Source organism: Melanerpes formicivorus, unplaced genomic scaffold, assembly GCF_026170545.1.
Source record: "Melanerpes formicivorus ecotype bairdi unplaced genomic scaffold, bMelFor1.0.p_v2 SCAF_16, whole genome shotgun sequence".
NCBI lineage: Eukaryota > Metazoa > Chordata > Aves > Piciformes > Picidae > Melanerpes > Melanerpes formicivorus.
In genome coordinates this window covers 11,150,657-11,175,038 of record NW_027142368.1, presented here as the reverse complement: position 1 = coordinate 11,175,038, position 24,382 = coordinate 11,150,657, and the positions used below count along the sequence as shown (strand labels likewise).

The 24,382-nt window shown below is 38.7% G+C and overlaps 1 protein-coding gene across 1 annotated transcript in view; it reads right to left on the bottom strand.

Moving 5' to 3' along the window:
- Positions 1 to 23,497, bottom strand: part of OTOG (otogelin) — an 85,305-nt gene extending 61,808 nt beyond the window's left edge. The window contains exons 1-17 of the mRNA XM_068148102.1: positions 23,446 to 23,497; positions 23,297 to 23,357; positions 23,116 to 23,170; positions 21,900 to 21,990; positions 15,784 to 15,876; positions 15,416 to 15,570; positions 14,545 to 14,663; positions 13,948 to 14,153; positions 12,235 to 12,365; positions 11,334 to 11,440; positions 10,319 to 10,428; positions 9,399 to 9,524; positions 7,268 to 7,376; positions 6,393 to 6,439; positions 5,123 to 5,268; positions 1,915 to 2,047; positions 745 to 922 (exon numbers count right to left, since the gene is read on the bottom strand). Of these exons, the coding sequence (XP_068004203.1) occupies positions 745 to 922; positions 1,915 to 2,047; positions 5,123 to 5,268; positions 6,393 to 6,439; positions 7,268 to 7,376; positions 9,399 to 9,524; positions 10,319 to 10,428; positions 11,334 to 11,440; positions 12,235 to 12,365; positions 13,948 to 14,153; positions 14,545 to 14,663; positions 15,416 to 15,570; positions 15,784 to 15,876; positions 21,900 to 21,990; positions 23,116 to 23,170; positions 23,297 to 23,357; positions 23,446 to 23,497 (1,919 nt within the window). The remainder of the gene's footprint in view (positions 1 to 744; positions 923 to 1,914; positions 2,048 to 5,122; positions 5,269 to 6,392; positions 6,440 to 7,267; positions 7,377 to 9,398; positions 9,525 to 10,318; positions 10,429 to 11,333; positions 11,441 to 12,234; positions 12,366 to 13,947; positions 14,154 to 14,544; positions 14,664 to 15,415; positions 15,571 to 15,783; positions 15,877 to 21,899; positions 21,991 to 23,115; positions 23,171 to 23,296; positions 23,358 to 23,445) is intronic.
- Between the last annotated feature and the right edge of the window lie 885 nt (positions 23,498 to 24,382).

The window sequence follows — 24,382 nt, the reverse complement described above, 5'->3', positions numbered from 1 at the left end:
TGATAATACTTTTTGATCTTTAAGATAAAAACTGTTCAAAAATCCACCAGAACATTTCTATGTTTTATAATGGGAACTGTTATGAAAAGTGTTCCCATTTTTCTATTTGTTTTGACTTCAAAAATTCCAGCTGCTTTGAGAAAAATACATTCTCCTGATTTTCTAATTCCCTTGGTCTAAATTCACATCCTCCACTTCCCTCAGGCTGTTCGACCCTCCAAAAGGCCATTTTCTTCACAGAATATTTCCTTTAGATAATAAAGAAGCTGGACAAGAATAATGTGGACTGTGGTGTACAAACAGTTCTGACCATCTTTCACCTCAGGCAATAGCCAAATCCTGTTGCAGACACTATTCAATGTAGGTTCTGTCAGAGAGAGAAGATCAGAATTTGCAGCAGAAAACAGGACCAGGAGAGAGATAAAGAGGCTTGAAGGGAAGCAGAGGGTCTCTTAAATTTGCCATTCCAGATTATGGACAATTTTTTTCAGATAAACTAGCACTTATGAGTCATATTTCACTATATTTTCATATTACTATATTTTAAGCAAAGCATGGCTCGATATCCTGTAGTTGAAGATACCTATTTTTTTGTTAGCAAACTGAAAGCTATCTTACTAACACAAAACTTTCAAATACATAATTCTTGGAATCTATTCATTCAGCTTCAGTACACACTTGATCTACCACTCTAACTGTAGATATTCATATACTGGGAAATAGAAATCTTGCAGCTATTCATACAAAAAATCATCTTCCATATTTCCATTGAAGGTTCCACAAAGGCCCACAGTATCATCTTTCCACCGTCCATCAGCTTGAAGATAAAGCCTCAGTCCTTTTCTGTCATAGAGTATCTGTAACCCAATGTGTGTCTTTACTTGAAGAAATACAGAGGAGAGTTTCCGTATTTCAAATAACTCTGGAGAGTAAAAACAGATTGTTGAAAGGCATAGTAAATCTACTTGTAATTGGTATTTTTTTTCTTGTCATCTCACTTTTTTTATCTTATTTATGTTTTTCATGTAAGTTACTTTTTTTTTTCCAATTAAAGCACCAGTTTCCCCCTAATCATTGATTTCTCAGGAAAGATTACAATGAATCAGTTTGACGAAGAAACCTGTGACAGTCACCACACTTTTTAGAAATGCATCCAGAATTTACCCCCCCAAAAAAATCATAAAGTTTAACCAAAAGCAAATCAATGTGAGGTTAGAAACATTACTGGTGTTAGGATTAGGTTGTATAGAATGAATGGTCTGCATTATGCTTCCTGTATCAAGGAATTTTTTTGAGGCAATTCCCAGAGCCAAGACCCAACAAACACCAATCTACTAATGAGTTGCATATAAAACTCTCACTGAATCTTACATGGAATCTCACAGAACAGTTACATACTCATCTGCAGAATACTTTGTAACATCTTCCAGAGGGAGAGATTTTAGAATTTGGGGGGGGGGGGGGGGGGAATGAAAAAAAAATTTCTTTGTTTGTAAATTTGTAGTTTGTATGTAAGAGGCAAGAGGACACCTTCCATATCTATTTACTCAAGCTGCTTGCGGAAAAGGGAAAAGAAATTACTCAGTCAAAAATCAAAGAACATAATTTCCTCCTCAGAAAAGAACTGACCAACACTGCAAATGTGAGGGATGGCATTTGGGCCTCAGTTAGAGACAGAACGTACTCAGGCTTAACATAAACAGCCACTAGCCCAACACAGCCACTGCACAGCTCCTACCATCAGTGTAAAAGGTACATCAGCAGTTAATGTGGTCATTTGTTATGAAATGTTTATGCTGATGTTAACAGGATGCTAGTTAACTTCAGTGTGTCAGCAATATTGACAGTATCACAACAGACAGGCCATTAAAGTAGTGCTTTATAGGAGTTATACGCTTATATATTATTCCTTACCATCTGCATAAGGCAGGTTAATTTTATATTGGTCATACACCAGAACATCTCCCGAATGAGTCAGAGTCACTTGCCTCTTGGGGTCCTGCTTAAGAATAAGGCTGACTGATTGGATACATGATCCATCCTGGTTCTGCAATTATGAGCAAAACAAATGTAAAATAAATAAATAAATAAATATACTGATAAGTTGAATGTTAAATAGCAGTGAGAGTAAAACAGCGATTATTGGGGAATTAAAATTTCAGTTGTATCTTGTTTCTTAGCAGAGTGTACTACACTTTACAGTGAATTTTAAAAGCTTAGTATTTTGAATGATTTTACATTTATGTTTAAATTAAAGCTGCTAATTGACTGAAGTGCTAAACCCCAAAGCAGTCAGACTTGTGTGGAGCTTTACAACACAGAGAAGCTACATAGCCTTCACAAGAAAATTTCACAACAGCATAAATATCAAGAATTTAATTCAAGTTGCCTGCTTTCATCAAAACTGAAGTCAGTTATAGAACCCTTGTTCTACATTACTTAGGCTAGATTTTTTTTTCCACTTCTGACCCTGGTACATAATTTTCAAGTTTCTAAGGAACTCATTAGGGTCTATGTTGACTTATAAACAGAACTGATTAAAAACCATCAGCCATTTGGTTTACTTCGAATTATTTTTGAAGGTGGATGACTCCCATTCAAGACATGGGAATCATGACTTAACATGACACTTCAATGACACTTGCCTGTACAGGACAAACATTGCCTTACACATTGAAAACAGTTACTAGAGCAACAAGGATCTCTGAACACTACCACTTGGTCTTTGACAGATGCTGAACTAGCACAGAGCAGACCCTCTGAAGTCCTTCAAGTACCATGGACATACAAGTATACATAGTGGTGTGTAAAACACTACATTCACAATTTCTCAGTCTCTAAAGAAGAGAGCCACAGTAATCTTTCCCCAAAAGCTGAAATGTTAAAGTGGAACTTTAAAATAGGGAATTATAAAAATAACAAGATATATCATAGCAGCTCAGCCAACTTTCCTGAAATGATAGTGAAGACAGACATCTGTATTGTGAAGCCATGCTCTTCTAGCTTGTCCTATTGTCTTGCCACCTTATTAAGAAATTGAATTTTTGTGCATATCATTTGGCAACTGCAGATATAAATTGACAATTTTGTTGACCTTTTAAGTAGTTGAAACTAAAAGAAAACCAGCCAATAGGCTTAGCAAACCAGAACCAAGAGAAGAACACTCTATTCTATCTTCATTACTACACAAAATTGACAAAAGCTTTATTATTCCTTCATGCTGAAACTAAAGGAGAAATTCTGCCAGACAATTATTCTCTGTTTCTTCCATAGCGCTACCCCTGTCAACTTTCAGCAGTCGTTTTCGCAGGAATGGCCATTTCGCTCACTAGACACTTCAAAAAATGTCTGTGCTGAGAAGACAAACTACAAAGCCAGTGAGGTTGTCACCTGAAACTCAGATAAGGTTAAACTGTGCTAATCACTTGGCTGATTCTCCCTCCAAAAAGTGCTTAAACAAAATTTCACATCATTTTGAAATAACTTGTTGCTTGATGACTGTTTATGTCATCAGCTCTAAGGCCGTAGATGACTGGATTCTTTGTGATTCAGAAAGCTAAAATCTCCCCAGGTATTTTATTTCTACATTTTTTTTTAATCTGCTTGAATGAGATAGGACTGATAAGTTGTTTTGTTTTTTTCTAAAAAAGAAAAGCACAAAAATCTCAAACCATCAAGGAATATGAGATTCTGCAGTACAAATCTTTCAGCTTCCCATTTCAATTCATTAATTTTTATAAATGGGAAAGAGATAATGGCTAGTGCCTAGGGAACTGTAAAGCAGCAATTTTGCCAAGTGGTACCAGCTAGCTGATAGTAAGACAGTTGAATAGCTGCACTGAAGCCTCACATTCTTACACTGTAGTAATACAAACTGTTCTCACTATTGTCTCACCATATCTACATGGATAATTAAATCAACTGCACGTAGCCCTGGAACACACCACGTAAGCCTCTGACCACCTACCTGGCTGCTAATGTCTGGAATTCTTCACTCAAATGTCTGTAAAAAGTCTGTATCTATTATGGACTGATCAAGCTAGTTTTGTTGAAGGCTACATGGAAGGCTAACTTTTGTCTGGTTTGCACAGAGAAAAGCATTCTGTAGCACAAAAGAAAATCAGGCCCATGATACATATCCTGCACATACCATAGCAGTACTTGCTCCAGACCTCTCTTGTCCATTGATGGGCTTTTCAACAGCTCAGGCTGAAAAATATCTCACTGTGGTATTCTCAGGCTGAAAAATATCTCACTGTGGGCTTCTGCACAAAGTCAATCATGCCTCAACTTTCATTGGATAAAAAGCTTCCCTGGGGCATTACTTTCTCATATCACCTATATATGTTTAAGATCTAGTCTAGCTTGTCTTAACTTCCTCAAAATTACACCACCTACCAAGACTATAATGAGGATGAAATACTGTAGTGAAAATCTTACCAACATTCCAAGCCTCACACATAGGGTCAAAAATTCACATAAACGCCAAAGGGAAGAGAATGGGTCTTGGAAATAAAGCAGATGACATATTTTGTGACTTCCATGTACAGTAGCAGAAACTTTCAAATATAAAGTAGGAATATTCTTAGTATGCACATGCATATTTGGCTGAAATAAACTGCACAGGATGCCAACATAATTGATTCGTACATATGCTGAAATCTGAGAGAGATGTCCCAAAGACTATCCAATGTTTTCCAAATCAATGCAAGCAAAACTGAATTTCAAGCTGCAAGGACAAAGCTGAAAGAGAAATCTACATTCATGACACAAAACCAGGTCATTCTTCCTTCAAGCAGTACTAAGCAATGTGCTTATGCTGTCCTGGCTGCAAATTCACAAAGATGTACTCAGCATACGCTGTATGCTGTTGAATGACCTAAGCAAAACCCGAATCATAATGCTACCATTACCTTTCCTATACATCACAAACAAGCATGATAATTTCTGTACAGAGTTCCTTTGCACTGTTGTTGTTCAACTATTTCCTCCTCAAGGAAAACTGTTGCTATTAATTAATACATTTAATGGCAGGTAGCCTGCCTTAATTTATATATATTTTTTTAATTCTTTCTGATTTAAAAAAAGCATATAAACATTACCAGAAAGTTTGAAGCCTTACCTGCCCACAAGGAGCATTTTGCAAGGATACAGTAAATGCTCCAGAAATACGGCTTTTTGCAAGAATATATTGGCAAGTAGCTTGGAAAGTGTATTTGCGTCCATCAAAGGTCATGAAATGAATGTCTCCTGAAACTGAGCATTCAGCTGACAAAGATAACAAACAATGTATTTAAGTTTGCAGAAAAGACAGTGTACTCTCATCAGCTGTACTGCTGTAGAGTTCATGCACTCTGATACATATTATAATTTATTAAATTGCACTCACATTCTACCCAGTTACTGGAAACAGGGTTGGGAGCTGAACCTTATCCTTGTTTTTGTTACGGAGTTCCTACCTAAAATATTCTTGCCCCTAAAGGAGGCAGTAATGTGTAATCCTTACATTCTGAGTATTTGATTTGTGACTCTCAAACCTCATTTGCAGAATCATTAAGGACTCCCATAGTTAACTGGTAACCTTGAGACCAGTGCTTAAATCCATTGTCAGCTATAGGAACCATGAGGCCACAGGTAACTTTAAATGGAAAACCATTTTGACCTTGATCTTTGTAGTTTAGCTGCCTCTATGAGGCGAGACCAACAGTCACCTCATTCCACAGGCATGTTGTGAAAATAATTAACTGATATTTGTATACTATCTCTAGTCAGCAATACTGTGGGGGGAAAATAATCATGCCATATGTCAAGTGAATATTGCAAGGGAAGTTTTATTGAATGACAAGAATGACCAGGTAGTGCCATCTACCAGAGAAATTATTAGTATTAGTATCACTAATGTTGGAAGAGACCTCATGGTGATGTATATGGAGAAACATTACTACACTAAACTGAAAGGCAGATGATCTCCAATTCAAACCATTCAAATATGTAATCCTCTGTGGGTAGAGATGCAGTTAGATGTAAATAGAATTAAAAATACAAATTATACAGTGAAGTATTGCTGTAAGATCTAACAGCAATATTTTACCCAAGTAAAATGTCTTTATTAAAACTGTTAGCTTAGCCTAGCCTAGCCTAGCACCAACTTGCATTTGCCATCTGATCTAACTTCTGGAGACAGTCAAAATGATCCTTACAATTCTGGCCTGCCTCTTTCCTGTGCTGAGATACAGGGTGGTCCGCACTGCTGCAAAATGCTTGATTTCGAGATTGATCGAAACTAATGAAAACATTGTTGGGGTAAAACCTAAAGGGAAAAGCCTAGCACCAAATTGCATTTGCCATCTGATCTAACATCCATCCATCTAATATTCAAGATTTTCACATACCTGGACATGTAAGATTTGTACAAATCCACTTTCCTCCCATACAAGTGCTGAAATAAAAAAAAAGGTGTGGGTGATTTTTTTTTGTTTGTTTGTTTCGGGGTTGGGTTTTTTTTGTGAAGTATATACACATGGCTGTCCCTCTGTTGCTCTTCCTGGAATCTATCAATCTATCTCTATGAAACAAGCACCAAGGATATAAATCTCACAAAAGGTTGCAGAGTTATCACAGTCATGAGAATGCTTGGAAGCTGTGGCAAGAGCTTGTCATGAGGATATGGTCAGGTGATATTTCATCCATGCATCCAGTAAGACTTTTCTTTCTTTTTATCTCATTGGTAATCATTATAAAAGTTGAGGATGATTAAAACCAATTAAAATTATTTTGAAAACCCAGAACTGTTGTGAAAAAGAAATTGCACATCTGCAAGCTCATCTATTTCCCTCAATTAAATTGATCCAATAAAAGCTATTATCTCTTCCTACAAATCGGGGGATTTATCTTAGAAATTCCCCAAATAGCAGCTTAGTGCCATAATTAAATTAAGGGTCTTTGTGTCAAAGTGAAGCAATACGAAGTGGAGACAAGTTAAAGTCAAAGTAATTCTCCTGTTAAGATGTTGAATTCCAGACTCCTAGAGTTGAAGGCAGAGTGCGCTAAACATTACAGTATTCTCTGCAATATCTGACATTTGTTCTTCTTCCACATTAATAGCTCTATGGTTTACCTTTCCCTTCATTGCAAAATGCATAAAACAACAGGTTTTGTATATAGAACCAATAATGATTTATTACCTTTATGCAATATAGGCCTTAAAGAATTTATCTCATGACCGTGAAAGGATTCATTCAACAGTACAAAACGAAAAATTACTAACCAGTTATTACACTCCTCATACACTACTGAACCCATTTCAAAGGAACTTCCATGGTAGTCACAAGGGCAGTCCATAGGTTTGACACACAATTCATTTTCATAGATTAACCCTAGAAGAAATAAAACAAGATAAAAGTAAAACATCTGCACAAATGGCTGATGGAGCACTAACAATCTGGTATGATAATAAAAATCTAAAGAGATTGGTAGTCATTTTTGCAGAACAAGTGTGCATTTGAATCATACTAAATAAATTTTGTTTGGACCTAGTCCCTAAATTACACTAACAATTGTGTGAATAAGAAGGATTTCATACTGAGGGAGAGTGGGAAGATTCTCTCCCACAACACAAGAATAAAAAAAACTAATTGACTAAACCAATCAAACAAAAATAACACAAAAACCAAATCAAAACAAAAGAGATGAACACCAAACTTTGACACCCTTACAAATATTTGCCTTCATATTTTAAAGGCACAATTTATTCCTTAATTTACTATAATATTGGGTTTTTTTTACAGGTTTGTTGGTTGGTTTAATTACTTATTAAAGAGACAGAAGCTAAAACATTTTACCAACCCATAAAAGGTAAAACATATGACAGAAATGACTACACTTACAAATCATCAGGGTATGTGTAGCATAATGTTCTCTGTCTCTTTTAGACAGAATTATATAGAATCATAGAATCATCCAGGTTGGAAAAGACCCCCCAGGATCACCAAGTCCAACTCATAACCCTACTCTACAAGGTTCATCCCTAAACCATATCCCCAAGCACCACATCCAAATGACCTTTAAACACGTCCAGAGTCGGGCAGCTCATTCCAGTGCCTGACCACTCTTGCTGTGGAAAAAAAAGAACAAGTCTATCTCTTTGTAAGCACAGGCTCATGATTCCAGCAGACCTTAATATATCATCAGGTTTTGGTTTCAGTCATTGGAGTGCTGCACTCATCCATTCCTTCCCAGTGCTCCACTGCTCCTGGACACCAGCATGCACCCTGGTGACACTCCTTGCTATGTAAAGTCAGTACCTCTTGTTCCTGCTTTACCACCCTTTGTTTCTGCTAACCATCCCTTGACATCCTCTGGCAATTCCCTTCTCCCCCAGCAAAAGAGGACAACCTCTAAGGCTCATTGCACCAGCCTTTACCCAGTCTCTATGCACAAAAACACCTGCTCCCTTTGACTGGTTTGCTTCAGGACTTAGCTGACACCTAATTCAGAAACAGGAAAGCAATCGAGCATGGCTTTGTGGTTTTGTGGCAATCTTGGCCCAGAGCTGTTTTAAACAACAACTTGCAAAATAAATGTGCAGAGACAAATACCAAACTGCAGGAATAGGAACTAGAGAAGGGCTCTTTAAGCTCCAGCTTGTAGCTGTGCTGATAAGGCAGTTTCCAAGAAGTTGCCCAGCCCTTAAATTCTAGAAACTGTCTCTTCCCAGGTCAATAACCTTTTATGGACTGAATCCTGGTGTCATCCCACAGCCAAACAAGATTCAGGCAGGACCTTCTGCAAGCAATCTGAGAGAAAGGAGAACCTGTGTCGCTAACAAGGGGCCCAGGAACTTTCTGGCACAGAAAGCCAAAGCACCCCTTGAAAGAGGCCTTCTCCAGCTCACCTTCTGACAGGTGGGATGGAGACTGCTCTGCTGTGCAGCAGCTAACATCAGCCCAAAACCTGGGCCAAGGCACTGATTTTGTTGCTGGAGGAGGAAGAGAGGCAGTAGCCTTGGTTGGGCTGCCAGATCTGCTCTGGCAGGGAAGACTTGAGGCACTACAGATCTCCCTGGGGTTTATTGTGAACCAGCCCCTCCTGACTGTGAAACTTCACAGAATCATAGAATCATATGTCCAAAAGAAGCTAGTAACAAGGGGAAAACCTGACATCAAAGTGTATTTTGATAAGGGTAAAGCTAGGTTATAGGCCACACTGGTAAATACATCACTTGCCAGAATCACATGACAATGTAAATATCTCAGTATTAAAATCTATTTCCGGCCATGTGGATGGAGAGTTCCTTGCTCTTTGTATCTAGCTCAACCACACAAGTGTGTATACTTCAAGGAGAACTATCTGAAAGTTATGTGAAATCAAATAACATGAATTTGAGAAGTAAAACTTACCATCTGGACAGTAGCAACCATCAATGCAGGGAAGCTCACTGTCAATGCACTGTGACTGCTGACGACATGAAACAGGGCAACAGTTGATGCATTCATTGTAGGTCAGTGGTTCAGGACATGTAATCACTAAAAAGCAGAAACAGGTAGAGAAATGAAGAGGCATTGTGCTACTGCTTTGGAGCTTAAATAGTAAACATGTCAGGTACTGACATTTTGATAAGTATCTGTTATCTAGAACAATGAACCAATAGCTTCCATAATACACAACAGAATGTACATACACTCAATACTCTGTCCATTACAGGTGCATTGAGAAGGAATAATCTTAAATTATACCAAGGAGAACTCAGAGACTCTCTCACAGCAGAGTTATTTAGATACTCAGACCAGCATAGGAAGCAGTAGAACATCCATTAACCAACATTTCTGGAAACATAGGGGAAGTCTTCTGCCATAAGTGATAAAGTAGTTTTAGCCCTGTGTTCCAAACGGGTGGACAAATCAGATGATCTTTTTCAAAACTCCTCTCCATGACTTCTAAGATGAAGGCTTAGGCAAGTCTAATTAGCATTTTTTTTTCAACTCTCATGGCATTTCATATATCAGAAAGTCACTAAGGCTTAACAATGTTCAAAAGAGTAGCTCTGTGAAAAAACAAATAATTATTTAAAAGAATCTCTGATGTTTTAGTAAGAAGGTTCTTACAAGCATTCTAGTAAGCTTAGTGCTTTAAATCTATTCAGTACAAATGAGAGGTTAAAAAGAAATTTCATTGCATTTATGTAGCCTTGCAGTGAGCCCATAGTTATTCTTTTATTTGAGTTTCCAAGAAAAGAAAGGACAAAGTCAAAGTATGAAGAGCACTGTTTTCAAAAGACAGATACTAAGCAGTATTTCCAAGTATGAAAGTATCTGCTTACCACACTGCTGGAAGTGCATTCGCCATCCATGAAGTGGTTTTCCTGCTTGGGCACATGCTCTGGCATATTCAGTTAATGCTCGACACCAAGTTGCATTATCAACTGCTGACCTTACACACACACACACACACAAAAAAAAAAAGGCTGACATATTATTTTCTACCTACATTTCAACATAGAGTCATAGCCTCATGAGTGCTCCTGCACTGCATACAACCATATTCTCTGCATTTACTTTAGCAATGCTCAAAATTAGTGTGTTGTTTTCTACATTCAAAGTTTTAAAGGAGTAAGACATTCTGCCACACTTGAAGACAAGTCAATGTATCTGAGAGCTCACACTCATTTGCTTAATAAATTCATGACAGCTAGAGATACAGCAGTACAAATACACTTAAATGATAGTCTTGATTTTTACAAAAGGAGTAACATCCTTCAGAAAATTCACAAGAAGTAAGATTTCTACCAGTGAGTCACCACGGTACTAGAAATTGAAAATACCTTCTCCTGCCTGTTAAATTAACTGGTCAAGAAAACTTCATGAACAAATAAGCATAGCAAGTGGCAATATGATAGCATAAATTCAAATAGTAACCAAATTCCTCTTTTCATTGCACTATGATATGGCTTGTGGATGCCAAACTGATCTGTTCATTATTACTTTTCATTAAGGTTAGAAATACTAATGATGCTGCACACTCTGAATAAAAACAGATGCCACGTTCAAGGGAAGGTACACCAACAAATTGTGAACATATCTAAGTCTGATTTTTGTCATCCTTATAGCAAGGAAAAAACAAACAAACAACAACAACAAAAAAACAGGAACAACACAGAAATTTCTAGCAGTAGGACCAGAACAAATTAAAACCAAGAATAATAATTAAATTATGTTGGTTAAAAACTGCTACACAGGAAGAGACACACATTAGTTAACATTTACAATTCATTCTTGCAATAGAAGGACAATGGTTTTTATAATAACTTTGGAATTACCTAAAAATCTTTCACTTACATGCAAAGATCATTGGTGCAGCTTGCCATAAAAGGAAGAGGACTCACATATTCATGACATTGTTCAAAAGGAGGATGTAACAGGGTTTTACACAGAGCATATGTCCTCTGAAATGAATGAGATAGTTGGTGTGAAGAGAAGGATTTAAATAATAAACCTAAGCAGAACAGAATACTATGGAAAATCAGAATAGACATCTTAGTCTGACTAGGAATCACTTTCTTCTCATCAACTAGAAGCAGTGGCTAGCAACAATTTCTCTCCATACCAGGATAATCCTAACATTTAATCTTTTATCCAAGGTTATATGAATGGTGGCAAAACATATCCTTTCCCCCATGAAAGGGATGTTGCAGCTAATCTCAATCTGACATAGCCATTATTTGAGTTAAATGACAGTGTAAAAGGGAACAGAAATAAAACGTGCCTGGTATCAGCTTTTGTTTCAAAGCATTTCATTTCAGGGTTGCATCTGGAAAACATTACTTAAAAGGAAAACCTACTTCAATGTGATGGACAAAAGTAACAATTCTTTTTTCAAACACTGGCAAATTGTGCTCTCATTCTGGTTTTGTCTACCTGCTTCTTTCTATCCTTCTTAAGGGAAGGAATGGGAACCAGCTCTAGAACATGCTCCTACTTTACAACTTTCCACTCATTTAGCCCCAGATTCAGAAACACTTCTAAGGTCTGCTATGCAGACAACATAACATTTGGGGGGGAAATTAATTCAATAAATACAAGCACATAGAAGAAAAGAGATTGTAGGGGAAAAGGGGTGGGGAAGGATGGGCACAAGGGAAACCCTGTGCAGCAACCAGGAGAATATTTCCAGTCTTCTTCAAAGTGTTATGTCAAACTCTCACTCCAATTGTAAGAATTGTTCAGTCTGGATGCAAACCTGTAGAGATTCATGGCTTTGTGTCAGGCAGGGTGGTTCACTGAGAACAGATTTATCCCAGTCGTGTGTTCCTTGTGGAAGATTTTCCTGCCAACTCTCTACGAACTCTGTTACATCATCTGTCAGTTTTCCTAAACAAGACACACAGAGTCACATCATGACTTGGAAGAACATCAATATTTCTATAGGATTTCCCAGGGCAACCTCTCAGTAATCAAAATCGCACATTAAGCGCAGCACGCAAAAAACTTCCTACAGCTAAATGAATCAGCTGTTAGTGTGAAGACAATCTGGTCTTTTAAAGAAACAAAAGTACTTTTAAAAGGGACTAGGGTAGGAAAGCTTTAAAATGGCAGAAAGAAGATTGGATTGCTTGTGACTTGGCAAGGAAAGGCGTTAGGGGATGGGACTTTGCAGAGTGCTTGGATAGAAAAAGGAAAAGTTGTAAGCACATAGGGCTATGCTGCTACTTTATAGGAAACTACCAAGAGAGTCTAAAACCCAAGAACAATGAGACACTCCTGGGTCACTGCAAGAGTACAAAATAAATGTATACATTAACCAAGGAAAGGTATGACTTTTTCACATAAGTTGAAATGTCTACACTAGCTTTACACTAGCTAAGAAAGTTATCCTCCATCATAAACAAGTGGTGGCACTAACTACTACTTGGATTACCCATTAATACATATCTTGCCATATCTTTATTACTACTGTTCCCCAAGCTAACTGGATAAAGCTAGTATGCAACTTGTCAACTTGTGCTACAATTGCAGCTTTATGTGACTGAGATATCCTGAGAAAGGTGAGAGGGTAGAGAAAAGTCTCTGAAGGCAATGAGGACAATGAGCCATTGATCTTGGTATTATTTTAAGTATTTTGATTTAGTGAGAAAACTATTCAATGGGAGTAAGAGCTGATACTATGGTGAGCTCATACTTTCTAAAACTGAGTGGCATACTTAACACAGAAAACCTACTACACATTGTTCTATGAACATAAAAGTAAATTAGGCTGTTTCTGTACAATACTAAAGAAGAGTAGAAAAGACTCAAATAGCCCAAAGCAGTGATTTCCAGAAGTTTTTATCACCTAACTTGATGGGGTAGGGGGGCTGATTTCCCTCTTTGCATCTTATTTTATAGAGATTTTCACTCAGTGTTTATTGAAAGCCAAGACTCATGGAAGTATCTGAAGCTGGATATCAAGGATCACTGGTCATTTCTGAGAGCATTAGCATAAATGAAGTGACAGGTCAAATCAGATTTGGCAATCTTCATACATTTGATATACTAATTAATATTATCACTTTATTTCCAGGCCTTCCACTGGCTGCTATATGAGATTACTATGAGAGTAGCAAACATTTAGGCATAGATTTTACCCTTGAAGTCCTAGAAAACTGAAATGCAAGTATGATTGTAAGTAATGGAGTAAAACAGCTTTTTGTCATGCTTTTTAAAGATTTTCCTCATCAGAGTTCCATCTATATTGAAACTGTCCCTCTTCACTAGCAGTATCACCCATCAGAAGTACTTCCATACCCTACTTTAAATTTCAAAAATTGCCAATTCTATATTCATTTGGCATTGCAATTAAAACCTAATAAAAATAATGTTTAGTTCACTTGAAAAAAAGTAAATAAAAAGAAGGAAACAAAAATAACAACAACAAAGCCAATAACCAATTAAAAGAACTATTTTAAATACTCACCATAACTAGTTTCAAGATCATCCTGCAGGACAGCATTATTGTTTCCACACAGCCCATGTGTTTTGCCCAGGTACTCGGGTGCCATTTTGATATACACTGCAGACACACCATCCCAAGCCAGAGTAAAGGCATACTGATGCCTGACTAGGAAGTATCCAGCTAGCTTCTGGATGTGTAAGTTTCCAATAATAGAAGGTAACTGTACTCTGGGAGATGAGACAGAATCAAAAATAATTTTACATGAAAAACTATCACGATTAAAAATGAAATTACTTGCTGGTTTCGTGGCATACATCTGAAAAACCCTAATATTGAGTAACTCCACTACAAAAATATGAAATTGCAAATCAGAGCAAAAATCTAAGGATCAGTGTCAATACTGATGCTTCAATACTTAAGCTTCTTCATACTACATACCGTTCATGGAGACATCACCTTCCTCAGACACTACTCTGTAGACAGGGAACAATTATTACAGCTGTAGTCTGGCTAAGTTTTTTTAAGCTACCAACAAATAAATTACCTAGTTTACATCTCTACTGTCAAATCAGCATCATAAGATTTGTTACAGTGTAAATGCATCAGAAGTGCTATTACCTAAAGCCTTTATAGGTGACTTCACTGCTCATCTTTATCTGTTCATCTCCAGAAAAAAATAAACTAATCGATCTTTTGCAGGAGTAAGGAGAAGAATGGCACTCGGGATCATTATTCACCTGCCAAATAAAATTACTAGTGTCAAACCCAAACTCTTCACAATCCACATTACACAGCTAATACTCCAAATTTTAGAATAAACCTTTATTTAGAATAAACCAAACCAGGTTGGAAGAGACCTTCAAGATCATCGCGTCCAACCCATCAACCAATCCAACCCACCTAAACAGCTAACCCATGGCACCAAGCACCCCATCAAGTCTCCTCCTGAACACCTCCAATGACGGCGACTCCACCACCTCCCTGGGCAGCCCATTCCAATGGGCAATCACTCTCTCTGTATAGAACTTCTTCCTAACATCCAACCTGAACCTCCCCTGGTGCAGCCTGAGACTGTGTCCTCTTGTTCTGGTAAATCCTACACTCAGCATGTTTAGTTGATTAGATGGTGTTGGATGGTGGGTTGGACACAATGATCTTGAAGGTCTCTTCCAACCTGGTTTATTCTATTCTATTCTGAACAAGTAGTTTGATCCCACTCCTACCCAACACCCAGGGTACAATTTGCACTAGTTTTAGAGTAGTCTTTTCACAGGAGTGGCAGGTTTTTGAAGTAGACACACCAGTTTCCTTCCAGCTATGTACATTTTGTGCCATAATAACTGGCAGCCCACATTACATGGGAATTATGTGGAGGTTACATTCCAGAGCTCTGTATTATCATCACAAGTTATTTTTAATCTCTAAATATTAATGCATTATGAGCAAGCTAAACAACAGCTAAAAGGATTATAGAAGGGGAGTCCCCTACCTGTATGGAAAAACTCTGCTCATCCAGCTCAGTGTGTCTCACAAGTGCATATGTGGATTTCCCAGAAAAATAATAATAGAGTCCATCAAAAGTTTCAAAATTGTATTGACCCCATGTTCTGCATATATGATCTCTTTCAGCACCTGTATTATACACTAACAAAAGGACAGTCACTTGAGAAGTTCCACTTTTTTTTTTTATTCAGTCAGTAGTTGAGATCTATGTGTGTGGTATGGTATGAAATATAATCACAGAAAAGAGAAGGAGAGACAATAGTGCAAGAAGAAACCTTTAGGGTAGTCATTCTTGTAGCTGTGGGAACCCAAGTACAGTCCCAGAAACCCGGTTAGGTTTCTCTCTTCACACACCTGTCTGGCATCTTGGTCCAGTTGCATTAAACCGACTGCAGCTACACAGCTCTCTGTAGTCACACTCTCCACCATTAAAACAGGGCAACAAATCTGAGAGGAAAAAAACAAGGCATCTTACTATTTTACTATGTCTTGCTATTTACTTTTTCTCCTCTCTTCTAGAAGCTCATTCGATTGATATTTTACCAATAACAGTTACCTATCAGCATCTTTTATGGCACATGTTTTTTTGCCAACAGAAAATATCAATGTAAGTACAATTACAGCAGCTATTAAGTCATACCTGCTTACTAAGAGCTTTAAATATGCTAAAATAATCCAAAAGCAAGCCACATGTGGAGGATATCCTGTGAGTATCGCAGCCAAAAGCAACTCAACCTCTGCCAGCAATAGGAAACATCATTTTAAACAAGATGCTACCAACACTGTCCAGCTTCCTTGTAAGCCTCTATGTTCCCTTGAACAAGACTTCCCATTGCCTCTTGAAAAACTTCACCTGTTTTGCAAAAGCATCTACCACACACAGATTGCTTCCAGACGTACACACTAAGTAACCATATATCCAACATTTAACTTACATGCAAAATTTTGTCAGAATTCATGGCTTGAATTCTGTTAAGACTTTGCCCATTGTCAGACTACCTCAAACATCAGTACCAGCTTTTTTACCAAAGGGAGGTCAATGCAGAAGTTTAACAAAGAAAAAGTTATTCCTGTTTTGTGAGGTCCTAGAAACTTAGAAAAAAAAGAAGCTCTGTGCTCTCAAGTGCCTATAATGCTAGAATGAGTAAGGGCTTCAAGAAACTTACAGTATGCCACAAAACAACTTAGACATTCATCTACTTTAGGATATAACAAAATACTACCCTCAGTTACAAGTCTACAGAATCATTGCTTACTGAATTCTACCAAAATTCATCAGTATGGTTTATTCATGTTTATATGGCCCTTTCCATTTGCAAAAGCATTTTAAATACTAAGTACTTACATGAAGACTTTTTAAATGCCTGAACAATTAATTTTGATTCCTTTGGTTTCAACACACCCTCAATAAAAAAAATTAGAAAAAAAATAGAGACCATGCTGAAAAGAACAAGGCAGGCAGACAAAACACAAGAGCTAGCTAGTCCAAATATCTAGCTCCTTTCCTTTCTTGGCTAGCATGAGTTCAGTTTAAAAACTAATACAAGCACCATGTAGAAAGGTCCCTACCTATTCTGAGTGAGCCATCTCATTTACATACTCACAGTGACCAATCTTGTCACTACTGCAAAAGCCTTATTCCTCGTCAATAGAGGCAGACATTGATCTCTTTCATTGTGAGTGGTGCGAGACCTGTGTAATCAGAGCTCAGGTCTCTGTTCTTTGCTTCTCTAAGATTATGCCCTGTTGCTTGTCCAAGTACAATAATCTGCAATTAGGCTGCAAGTCATGCTCCTCTTAGCTGTAGAGGAAGTTAGCCCCCTTTTGATGTTCTGGGTTGAATGATTCCCCTTTAAGCATGGCTCAGGTAACCTGCTTCAAGGCGTGTATTCAGACTGTGCAAACAGTCAGCTGATCTGGGGACCTTTGCTGTCACTGGAAAGGATCTCCCTTGGTTCTTTTTAGAGAGAGGGAGCTAATCAAATGTGAATGGAAAGTCAAATTATTTGAAGAGCATTTTCCTTGTCATGAAGTTCTTTCCTATTTGTGTATGTTTTAAGAAAACACATGTGGCAAGTTCATGCCGGCTAGACACCAGCTGCCCATCAATGCTGCTCTATCACTCCCCTGTTCAACTGGAGAGGGAAAAGATAATATAAATGAAAGGCTTATGATTTGAGATTAGGACAGGATATGGACAGGAAGTGGTCTCTCACTATTCTCACACCTCTGTCAGGCTGCAGCTTCCCAGTTGCACAGCAGCTTTTCCCCCTTCTTAAAAATGTTATCCTGAGGCATTACCACCACTGATGACAGGCTCAGCCTTGGTCAGCAGTGGGTCTGCTGGTTGGCATTGCCTCTGTGAAACACAGGTGAAGCTTCTAGAAACTTCTACAGAACCCATCCCTGTAGCAACCCCTCTACCAAAACCTTGCCACACAAGCAGATAACAAGGAGTATTGTATTGCTTGAGATAACATTTAATGATCTTGCTACTGCAAACAATGTGGCCTCCTCAGATCATCCAATTCCACTCAATTTACACAGGAATAATTCCACATGTACCCAGAATAAATATCCTGTAACAAAGGGTTCACTCTGATCTGCTAAGATTTCTGAATAAGGTAACCCATAGGTCTCTTCTAGGGGATCTCTTCTAGGGGATATAAGAAATACTGTTACACTTCGAGAAAGGAAGCAAACATCAAGACTAAGCAAAGGTTACGGAAGAGCATTGTGTCCTTCGTTTACCTGAAAGTGACCTCTATTAAGAGTCTTTAGCTCTGATTTTCTCTTTGACATTATGCCAGTTGAGTGCATTGGGTTGGAATCTGAAATTGAAAACTGGTGAGACTTTTCTAGCAGAAAGTGGTGGGCCTAAGTAACATGATTCGACTCACATAAGTAATAATGTGATTTCTGACCAGTGATGCCATTACAACCTGCAGTCACTCTGATAATATGACCATTGTTGCATGAAGCAACTTGTCTCAAATTCCTTCTTTATTGAACAGAGTGAAGACTTGGGATCATCTTATAACACAGGTCTGAATTCTTCTCTGCTCCCCTCATTGCTCAAATACTCTAACCATCTGGTAATTACTGAACAGTCTATAATCCCACTCAACATGTGGATGGGGTTATTCTAGACCTTTGTGCTCCTAGACCTCTGTTTTGTTCATACTCCTTCTTAATTTTCCAGTATCAGGCAGTGAAAGCCTTCAAGCCAGAACTAGCACCCTAGAAGCAGCAGCAGAACATCATGTCTTTTATTTACCATGGCCTTTGAAAAAGTGAGACTGCAATGTAACCTGTTTGCATTTTGTGGAAAATGTTCTTTGAGATCGGTGTCCAGGCTCCACAGAGCAACTACCAGTTGTAGTGACTAAAGAACACAAAGGGATTAACTGCAAAGAAAGCAAGTACCTGTACCCCACATAAAAGCTAAGATACTAAATCAAAATGTTTAAAACTACATAAGTTTTTTTTCAGAGAAGTAAAACCAAGTCAACACTTTCAAGAACATGTCCAACTACTCAAATAACCATCAACTCTGAAGCTTTTTTTTTAACCATCACATGAATCAAGATGCTTAACCTGTGTTTTGACCTGTCTGTGACATATTATCATCGTTCTTGAAGACTTGTGACTGATATGGACCTTCCTACCGACATTTTTCTCTAAAATTTTAAGCATGTTCTAGTGTTGGAATTCTGCATTTTGTCATTAAGACATGGCATTAAAATTTATTTAATGCAAATCACTGAAGAGGTTTCCTTTCAGGGTGTACCTTAATAGAAGTTGAAATATGAAAGATTAATTTAGACATCTGAAAGTGGTCAAATTTTACTTAAGCAATGTAGGTACAAAGTTCAGGCTGTCTCCCCAGTTCTGATGATTCTAATTAGTGACTTTGGTCCCATTTCAGAGCTCCAGAGAGTCATTTGCAGAAATAGACAAAGATCTCTCAATTTTCAGGATTCTTTAAAAGATGACACATTTTAAACTTGCAAGAAACTTCAACCAGCCCTAGAGCTGCATAAGAGAGTAGGAGGAATGCTTAAAGTTGAATTTTACTATCAATATTCTTGAAATTTTATCTTTTGTAACTCTGCATAATTTTTATTGCATGCTTTCAGGTGTCCTTTAATTATGGAGAAATAATGCAAGAAATCTACTTGATTTTATCCTTCACTTTCATAGTCTTTGGAAGCATTTGCCTGTAATGACAAGTTTTCTGTGGCATACAAGCTTCGGCACAATGCAGTACAGCCCTGACATGGGGACGAAGATCCCATTACACCAGGATGTGAAATATTCCTTCCTGAGATTCTGAGGTGAATAAATAGGATGTAATTTTAATCCTTCAATACCAAGAGCCTCCTGTGTAACCTGTAAATTTTCTGCTCTGGTGCATCTCTTGAAATCAGCACTCATGTTGTAAGAGACAAGTATCATCTACAGTAATAGTAATTTCAAACATTAAAAGCTCGTGCCTGCTACAGCATTTCAACACAATGAAATATGAAGTGTTTAAACTGTTAGGAGTTTTCAACAGTAGTTTGAAACTTACTTCCAGAAATCATTTGTTTTGCCTGTCCCACGTTAACTACCAAGCATTAACTCTCAAGTTTGCTTGGGTTTCTTTGTGCTTTTTAACTTCACATGAAAAACAGGTTTGTGTGGAAGAAAGTTCAAGTTTAACAGCTCTGTAAAGTCTATGTTAACTGCTGCCAGTCATTGAGATGAGTATTTCAAAACTCAAATCCTGTGTTGACTGGGTACAAAACCAGAATATCAGAATTTATCTCTTGGCATTATTTCTACTACACCAACTGTTTAGATCTGCTGACATGAAAGACATTACATCACTTTCTAAACTGCTGTCAATTGACTAATGCAACAAAGGTAAAGAACAAGAACTGACTGTAATAAAAGCTTGCCAATTTCATATATTGTCTGATTTGTGCAATGAGCAGAGCTCATGGGCAGAGTGATGTTAGTCTAGACCTCTCTTCAAACAGGAAAGGCTAAAACAAAATTATTGTTCTAAGCACTTAGAGCATGTTATTGAAAATCTTGTACAAGGCATATCAGGTTGTTCTTTTGTTTTGCTTTATTATGTCTTTTGCAAACAGACAACAATGCATTCCATTTCCCACAGAGTTTACTAGGATTTAAAAAGGGAACTCCCATATCTAGGTATTCCACTGTGTAAAAAGTTTGATTTTATTTTATTTGCCTTCAAGTATGAGCAATCATCAATAATTTTTAAACATGTCTCAAACAACATTGTCTTGTCAAAGCAAGTACATCAGAAATGGAAAATGATTTTGAAATATTTTTGTCCCATAGAAATATGAGTTATAAAGAAACCAGGAAATTTATGCTGTTACATATGCAGAGGGCAATGAACCTCAGTACTTGCCATAACAACATCCTTCTTTAAAAGCTTAGACACATAATCTGTTGCCATGAGATACATGCAACTCATTTCATTCTCTCTCTCCTTCTAGATTATTATATATTATAGATACATAGATTTCATATACTGGAGAGGTTCAAAAGTAATGTTTTTTTATCTGGGTAATGTTATGCTTCTCTAAACTCCTCCATTATTCCTCCAAATTCAGCTACACATTTCTCAAAAGTTGTCAAAAGCCGTATGTATTAAAAAAATTAGAAGCTTTTGGAGATGACACAATCTAGATTGCAAATGGCAAGAGCCCAGTCCACACCACTCCTGAATTGTGTGCTATAAAGCTGGGGATGCAAACTCTTTCACTATTTACTCTTAGGTGGGTCCCACATCCAATACAACCAACCAGGCTAACTGAAGAGAAACTAGAGGTTTCACATCACTAACTAGAATTACTATGAATTACTTTCTTCTCATGTTTCTCTTTTTGTACAAGACGAGCAAACAGACTCTACAGAACAGCTAACACAGAAGATTTTTACCCTTGACCAAAGAGACATAAGCCAGTCTACTCTGAAAATAAAATGAACCAAAATAGCCAAGATGAAAATTCCATAAGCAAGGAGGGGCCCCCACTGCAAGCTTGTGGCTGTCTCATCTTGCTAACCCATGGGTCACACACAAAAAGCAGCCATAGACTACCTCAGTAAAAAGGTAACAAACAAAAAGCCTCCAAGCAAAGAATAGATACAGGACAGGTAATTTCATGACATCTAGGCAGCAATCCACATCTTCAGAGCAAATTTGCCTTCTGAAAGCTTTTTGTTAATAAAAAATTAATTTAGAAACAGTCAGACCAGAATCAGGTGTAAACTTAAAGCTTGGATAAACTCTATAACAAATTGTCAAGCTGCTGTAGTTCTTTGAGAACAAAGGTGGAGCTCTCTTACCCTGAAGATGTGTATTAGCTATTTAAAGATTTTTCTTCAGAAAAATTATGCAGAATATAACAGATAATGGAAGTTTTCATATAGAGACATAAATAACTTACTAGATGGTCCACATTTCATACTGTGAAATCTCCTGGTTTGAGATGAGGATATTGTAGTAGATGAAGCATTGGGAACTGCCATTTCAGATGCCTTTCAGAGTGAACAAAAAAATCAGTAGCTATAATCAGGATATCTTTAAAAAAAAAAATTGCCTAATGACTTTGACTTTAGTTTTACCATATTTAATCTTTGTGTCCTAGAAGCTTATAATTCATATTTTCCAGTCCTGTGTATGACTCTGTGAAGGATTTTTAAAGAAATACTTTCCTGTGTTCTAAATATTTACTTAGACATTTGACTGAAAACCGATCTTGGAAGCCATGTCGTTAGCTTCACGGACATAAAATACTGCAGAGGGCTTAACCTCCCATCATTTAGTATTGCTTTACCTCTTTCTTGTAGAAGCTTATTAAAAGCAAGAACATGTAAAACTGCATTGTCAATTTTAGACAGTTCAAGTGACTAGAGCTACTAATCTTCAGTTTATTTGTTTTTAACTAATAATGAGTTTGTTGGGTTTTCCCCCTCCTCCCCCCTTTTCCCCTAGGCTCATTTCTTAATAAACTTTTCTGCTCACTAGCCTAGCACAGAAGGAAACAAAGAGCCTATTACTGTATCCTGAATTCTTGAGAGGGGACCTCAATCCACAAGCATTTGCTCCTATAAGGAGCTGATGTTGTTACCGGTTTGCAGATATGTGGTATGTTTTTCTCTCTGCTGAGCTTTTCCCACAGTGAGAAGAAATCAGAATGAAAGGCAACTCCTCTGCAGAACTATGAATAAGGACTACAAAACAAATTTCCCTTTTCCCACCCTCAAACAAGGGAGAGGGAACCACACAACCTAATTACATTTCAACAACCCACCGTGAATTATATAGCTGTGCTGCCAAGACAAACCACATGGAAAAAAAGAAAACAAACCAAACCCATCAGCAGTTGTAGAGATCTGATACTGCCATCTCGTTTACTTTTGCTGAAAGGGAAAAGACTCCCACAAAGTGGGATGAGCCAGTCCAGACCTCGACATTCCTTGGAGAATGACACATCATATGATATAACTATTCCTGAACGAGCTGAAGCTCTAGTTCCCATCTTCCCTCACTGCTTAAAGACTTTAAATCCCAGGTTTCCTTCCGTTCATGACTGACATATCTCATGGCCAGGATAAAATACACATGAAATGCTGTCTGAAGGGTAGCCCCTCGACCCGTACCTGCATCTCCACGGCATAGCCTCCCGCTCTCCGAGGTCCCGCGGCGCTGCCTCGGCTGAGGGCAGGAAAACACGGAAGGGTTTGCTCGGTCCGGCCAGCCCGCCCAGCCCGCTCTTCCTCAGGGCTATCGCGCGCGGCAGCAGCGAGGAAGAACGCGCCCTGCGCCCCGACTAGCTCTTACCTGGGGAGCGGTAGGTCCCCGCCAGCAGGGAGCTGCGCCCGGGCGCCCCACGGAGACAGGGCTGGAAGGCAAAGGCGACAGGTTAGTGATGCCCAAGACAGCCCTGTCCTCCCGACTCGTCCCCGCACCCTGCCCGGTGGGAGGCTTACCCGGCGAGAGCCAGGCGCACAGCAGCGCCCCAAATAGGAGCCGGGCCTCCATATGGGCTATCGGGCGGCAGCAGTTTTCCACAGCGCTCCGATTTTCAGCACCGACCGCTACCTGCGCCCGAGGCTCATCCCACCCTCCCGGGCGGGGCGGCCGGCGAGTTTATCAGCCACCAGCCCGCTCTCCGCCCCCGGCCCTTCCCCTGAGAGAATCACAGAAAACATCTGGTTGGAACAGACCTCAAGAGACCTCAAGGATCATCCAGTCCAACCCTGGACCTAACACTGAAAAGTCAACTCTCTAAGAGCCAGGTCCACACACTGCTTTAAACACCTCCAGGGATGGTGACTCCTCAACTGCCCTGGTCAGGCCATTCCAATGTTTGAGAACCCTCTCTGTGAAGATATATTTCCTAATATCCAGCCTAAACCTCCCCTAGCACAGCTTGAAACCATTTACTCTAGTTTTGTCCCTTGCCACCAAGGAGAGGAGGCTGGCCCCCTCTTGGCTCCAACCTCCCTTCAGGTCTCCCCTCAGGCTCCGCGTCTCCAGACTGAGCAACCCCAGCTCCCTCAGGCTCTCACGCAGGCCTTGTGCTTCAAGCCCTTCACAAACCATGTTGCCCTTCTCTGTGAATATGTTCCAGCACCTCTTGTAGTGAGGGGCCCAGAACTGAACACAGTACTTGAGATAAGAAGATGATTAGAGGGTTGGAACACCTCTCCTGTGAGGACAGACTGAGGGAGTTGGGGCTGCTCAGTCCAGAGAAGAGAAGACTTTGAGGAGACCTTATTGTGGCTTTCCAGTATCTGAAGGGGGTTACAAGAAGGCTGGGGAGGGACTTCTCAGGATATCAGGTAGTGATAGGACTAGGGGGAATGGAAAAAAAAAAATAGAAATGGGTAGATTCAGATTGAATGTTAGGAAGAAGTTGTTCCC